The sequence below is a fragment of the Triticum dicoccoides genome, chromosome 5A, assembly GCF_002162155.2.
Source record: "Triticum dicoccoides isolate Atlit2015 ecotype Zavitan chromosome 5A, WEW_v2.0, whole genome shotgun sequence".
Lineage (NCBI taxonomy): Eukaryota > Viridiplantae > Streptophyta > Magnoliopsida > Poales > Poaceae > Triticum > Triticum dicoccoides.
In genome coordinates, this window is record NC_041388.1 from 712,423,168 (window position 1) to 712,428,556 (window position 5,389).

Genomic DNA, 5,389 nt, shown 5'->3' on the forward strand with positions numbered 1-5,389 from the left:
CCGTATACTCCCAAGGTATGACCTTTTGAATTATCGTATGGTTTTATTTCAGCAGTAGTATGTACAAGTTCAAAAATCTGTATTTTGTTTTAGAAGGTTCGAAACTCTCGAATATACCCCGAGTAGAACTTTGCAGGCTGTGTGGAGTTGAATTTCTGCAGCAGTTTCATTTCAGCAGTAGTATGTCGTGACTGGTAGTTGTTTCCTTGACTACAAATTCAGAATTCATTTGTATTCTTACCACCGGTCTTTGTGTCAGAGCTAACATCACTACATCTGTCGGCGACACGACACACCGCTTGCAGTTGCTACCTTCTCTCATTGAAGCATGGCATCAATAGCGTGCTTGCCTGATCCTACAACCCTTTTTTCTCTCTGATTGACTTTCTAATCTGCAAATAATTTTTTGTTCCTTGCTCATGCTACACAAGGGTGGCACTTGGACCATGGCATCTCCCTGACATTAATGTACTGCCATTTTTTTCCAAGAATTTAGTAATTGATATCTTATTCTATACATTTCTATTTTAAAATTGTTGATTCAAACTTGCTAGGTTTCCTGACAATGTGTGGTAAGACGTCTGCTATCAATCAAATTTGGAATTCTTGAGAAGGTAATGATGTTTCTAAGAATAATTTTCACCTATAGCTGCAATTATTTTTTACTTGCTTTTCCCAGTTATATTTCTGCAGTGATTTACCAAGTTAATTCCCCTCATGTTCGTTATCCATGTCTCTTCACTTGCATCCGCCACATTCGTCACTAAATACATGATACAACCACCTCCCTATGAGCTTGCGTATCGTCGTATCCGAGGAGCCCCACCCACTGGAGCTGCGACATCCGCGCACATGAGGTGCAACAGTCCCATGGTGCCCTGCTTTGGAGCCGGAGCTAGGCTTGCTGCCGCCGCGAGATATTCATACACGTCGACATATGTGCCTGACCTTGCTGCTTCTACCTGATGAGCACGTGACAATTCCATTTGCCCGTGCATCTTTCATTATTCTTTTCTTTTCATATTTGTTCATTATGCTTGGTTACGGCAGTGAGATGCCATGTTAATTAGGAATGATTAATCATCACAAGGTGTATAAGGTAAAGTAAGGAATAGAGTGAATTCCGGTTTTTACCCCCTATTTTGACTTTTTTGACACTAATTACCCCATTTAGCAAGATTTCATCCATTTTACCCCATTTAGCAAAAATGTTGCCACAGTTTACCCCGTTTAATTTTTTTTGAGCATTCTGACTGGTGGGTCACAATTGTCGGGTCCAGCTGGCATGCACGTCAGTGGTTTTTCCTGGCTATTTTTCTCACTGCTGAACTGGGCAGCGCCGCTTCTTCTGACCGGCTCAGCCGATGGAGGTCGCTCGCAGCACGTCCAACGTCCAAGTCGGCCGCGCGCCACGCTCGCCTCCCATGGCTTCTTGTTTGTGTTGCTCTCCCCCAATTAACATTCAAACTGATTTTCTTATAAGCATCAAGTTCCTCTAGCATGTTCACCATGCCTGCATCATCTGTTAACTCAATCATGGAGTTCCCGTTGGCCCCCTTCTTCTGATAATTAGCGCTGTCCCAAGGGTTGGAACCCAATTCCTTCATCTTCTTCTTTATATCAAAATAAATAATGAAATACCTCTCAATCATCTCTGGCTCTGGATTCTTGTATCCATGGACATGTAAAATATGCCTAACACTCTACATCTCCGTTGCCATCTGCTTTGTGCAAGAAAAAGAAAAATGAATTAGTGGCTGCAATCATAGTATACTCTAATACGATGAACGAACACGTTTCAGCATGCATCATAAGATACAAAGATCCAAACTTCCTTTACAGCTAGCAAGTAACAACACATACTCTTCAGTCAACATATTTGCTACCTAGATATTTAGATATGTAGGTGCATCAGAGTTAGTAAAGTAGTATATTTACACCACTTTAATCTAATCTACGGAACCATCCATACTTAAGGCCATATATGATAACTGAAGAAAAACATACATGATTTTAGATTATATTGGTAACAATTTCTCCTAGAATTTATTCAATGGTAATATGACATGCTGATCAAGTACAATCGTCCCATCAGAATACTTCAAACCGGAAATGAGTTTAGTAGGGAGAAAAATAGACAGAAAAAACCCGTTGACGTGGCATGCCAGTTAGACCTGACAAATTGTGACCCGTAGGTCAGAACGCACGCAAAATTTAAAAGAGGGTAAATTATGGCAACACTTGTGCTAAATGGGGTAAAACGGATGAAATCCCGCTAAATGGGGTAATTAGTGTCAAAAAAGTCAAAATAGGGGGTAAAAACCGGAATTCACTCTAAGGAATACCTGTATTGTTACATTCTGCTGCAGGAAGTGGCTTATTTTTTCTATATTAGAGATTCACGTTGCATTTAAGTCCATTAGGTAAGGTTAACGACATCTTAATTTGGTACGGTTTTCACTCTGTCAAGCTAGAGAATTAGGACTGCAGCTGGAACGGTGATCAACTGGAATGCACATCAACTATCTTGAATATTGGTTAGTGCCTACATCATCCTAATGCCAATGGTTCTTCGCTAATAAAAGTCTAATTAACTCACAATATCACTTTATCATGCTATTTGCACATATTGTACTATTTGGTATAAAAAAGAATATGTATGCCATAATCTGAACCGGGGAATGAACTAGGTCCAAAAATATATAGAATGGCAAATGATCATGTGAAGACATTACGATGGAGGATGGGGTCATATGATCAAAAGGTTCTAGCTATTTCAAATATGCAGTCTGATTTTCCTTTCATATCTGCTGGTGTTTCAACTTCTTTTCTGCCATGTCATATCCAGTAGTAAATTGTAAGGACCCAAATGTGCAGACCTCACATGTGAGTTTCAGTGCTACGGCTTAGGTTTAGTGCCTTGATCATGAAAAAAGATGTTACTCCTATAATTTGACAATGCCTTCTTATTAGATTACCATGATTGATCCTAAAGGAAAATTCAAGCGATGTTACATAGTGGACCTTTATTTAGACCATACCTTGCCGCAGCAACACGCGGGGAATCATCTAGGGTTTACAAAGGAAGTGAACGGCTATTTATAAGGCATGCTCACAATACACAGTTACACATAAATTACACACTCACATGTTCGTGCAAGCAAATAGACATGCGTCTATATAGGACTTTTACTTTCTTGTCAACTCGAGTAATTTCAATGCAGCTGACGTCTCTTGTAACTTATCATTACTTTTCCTTTAGGCGCTGGAGTTATCTTGCTCCAGTCTGCCTTTGGGAAAGAAGACATTAGCTCGAGCTCAAAGTTTCTTAGAAGATGGCTCCATATCAGTTTAATTTGCAGATAAGCAAAGGCCATCCCAGGGCAAATATGCCTTCCACCACCAAATGATGTGTACGAGAACTTGCCACCAACTTTGTCCTCCTGTCTCCCAGGACTAAACCGATCAGGGTCATACACCCCAGGGTCCTTGTAAATGTATGGCAGCTTGCTGTTAAATACAGTCGGGATTATGACGTTATGACCTCCTGGTATGTCATATTCATTTCCTTCCTTGGTGTGCACGTTGAATGTCTTATGTGCCTTCCGAAATAACACTGGCCCTGCTGGGTGCATCCTAAGTGCCTCCTTGATGCAATTGTGCAGGGTATCCATCTCTGACAAGGCATGGTGGTCTATCTGGTTGCCGTACTTACAAATGATATGTTTTTGCTCCTCGACGGCCGCCTTTAAGAACTTGGTGTTGCTCAGCAAGCGAGCTCCAGTCCATATACTAGTGTGAGAACTGGTGTGTCTTGAAGTAGAAATGAGGATGATCATCATACCGGAGATTTCTGCTATGGTCGTGGGGCGACCATCCTTGTACTTGGAATCAATTAGCCTCTGTAATGCATCCTCCTGTGCTTGGCTGCGTGACCTAACTGCGGCAGAGAATATTTCTTTCAGTTTGATGTGTGCCTTGTCACGTCGGCGGTTTGTCGGTGTTGGAATATACGGGAATAAGAAACTGATAATGTTTGCGCCATTCTCAAGTTCATGAAGCAATGAATAGATTTCAGTTAGTATCATTTGATGCCGAACCACATCTGCTAGTAAGCACCGACTAGAGGTCAGCATGAGCACCTGCTCAAGTTCATGTTTAAGATCAACTGTGCCATCTTGTCCCCACTTTGCAAAGTAGGCCTGCGGAGCACAAATAAATACAGTAAACTTTTAGTTCAGTTTCAAGCATTAATCCTATTGCAATGATTTATTTATATTAAAATGTTGATGATATCTTCTTTTTTGCTGGGAAATGTTGATAGTATCTATAGCTGGTGAGAAATCACGTCTAAGTGAATGACTCGTGCTAGAAAGGTGAATATTTTTTGGTAACTCAACTCCCATCACGTACTTATCAGTACTTAATCAACTGGGGAAATAAAAATATATTAAAATAATGATCACTTGTACTATATAGTCTAAGTACATACCTCCACTTCTTGAAATATGGGATCAACATGGCTCCTCAACTTGGATGGCTGTAGTGCTTGAATAATGAAGTTTGAGTGTTCATTGCGAGTCGCCGTGTCTACCCCATACCCAACCTCTTGACCATACATTGGAATGGTGAACTCCAACAAATTACCCCAGCTAATCTCTGAGTCCAGCCCTTGAAAGAAATGAGCTGACACCTCCGGTCCAATCAACAGGGTCACCTTCGGTCCAAGAAAGTTTATGGTGAACACGCTGCCAAACTTTGTGTATAGATCCTGGATCGTAGCTTGCAAGCTCTTGTTAAGAAGCGGAGGTATGAGAGCTAGGACATTCACCACAGGAGGAAGTGGTCTTGTATACACATGATTATTGAACTTGTTTTTTGCTTTTAGAAGCTTGGCGGCTACCACAGTTGCTATTGAAAAAAGAACTACTGAGAATAATGTGGTGCTAGCAGCTGCCCAGTCCATAAGGTACATTGTCAACTAACTAGACCGGCCCTGCAAAAAAAAAGTCATGAACATCGAGGGTAGTAAATTAGATTTGTATACCCATACAAGCAAACTAGGTTATTAGATAATAAAGACATTACAGTGCAGTTGTATCATCTTGATACGGCTCGATTGAGCGGAATTCCAATCATCGAAAATAAATATAGTGAAAGATATTGGATTGTCAACTTGTAAGATAATGTAATGTCAGTGTCATTCAATTGATTTATCTGTTATTTGACATGCAACTGGAGCCGCTACCATCACGTCTTCCACCTAGGCAACACCCTCTGCCAACTCCCTCTCCTTGTCGTCACCGAGAAAAGCCTATGCGGACGAAGGTTGTAGAGGGGGCTTTTCCAACTGTGAGTTGGATCCATACGTCCTAGGCTGATGGCGGCA

At 41.0% G+C, this 5,389-nt stretch overlaps 1 protein-coding gene across 1 annotated transcript; it reads right to left on the reverse strand.

The window, feature by feature from the left end:
* Positions 1 to 3,215: 3,215 nt before the first annotated feature.
* LOC119300586 (obtusifoliol 14-alpha demethylase-like) lies at positions 3,216 to 4,975 on the reverse strand. Its single transcript, XM_037577502.1, has 2 exons — positions 4,493 to 4,975; positions 3,216 to 4,202 (listed from the first exon to the last, which is right to left on the reverse strand). Exons 1-2 carry the CDS (start codon positions 4,973 to 4,975, stop codon positions 3,216 to 3,218), a joined length of 1,470 nt encoding a protein of 489 aa, XP_037433399.1.
* Positions 4,976 to 5,389: the final 414 nt, after the last annotated feature.

What these genes read in the sequence shown, in the direction of transcription:
- LOC119300586 (XM_037577502.1), bottom strand. Translation starts at nt 4,975, where the DNA reads ATGTACCTTATGGACTGGGCAGCTGCTAGCACCACATTATTCTCAGTA. An exon ending in CCATATTTCAAGAAGTGGAG is followed by an intron (nt 4,203 to 4,492) that starts GTATGTACTTAG and finishes TGTGCTCCGCAG; the next exon opens with GCCTACTTTGCAAAGTGGGG.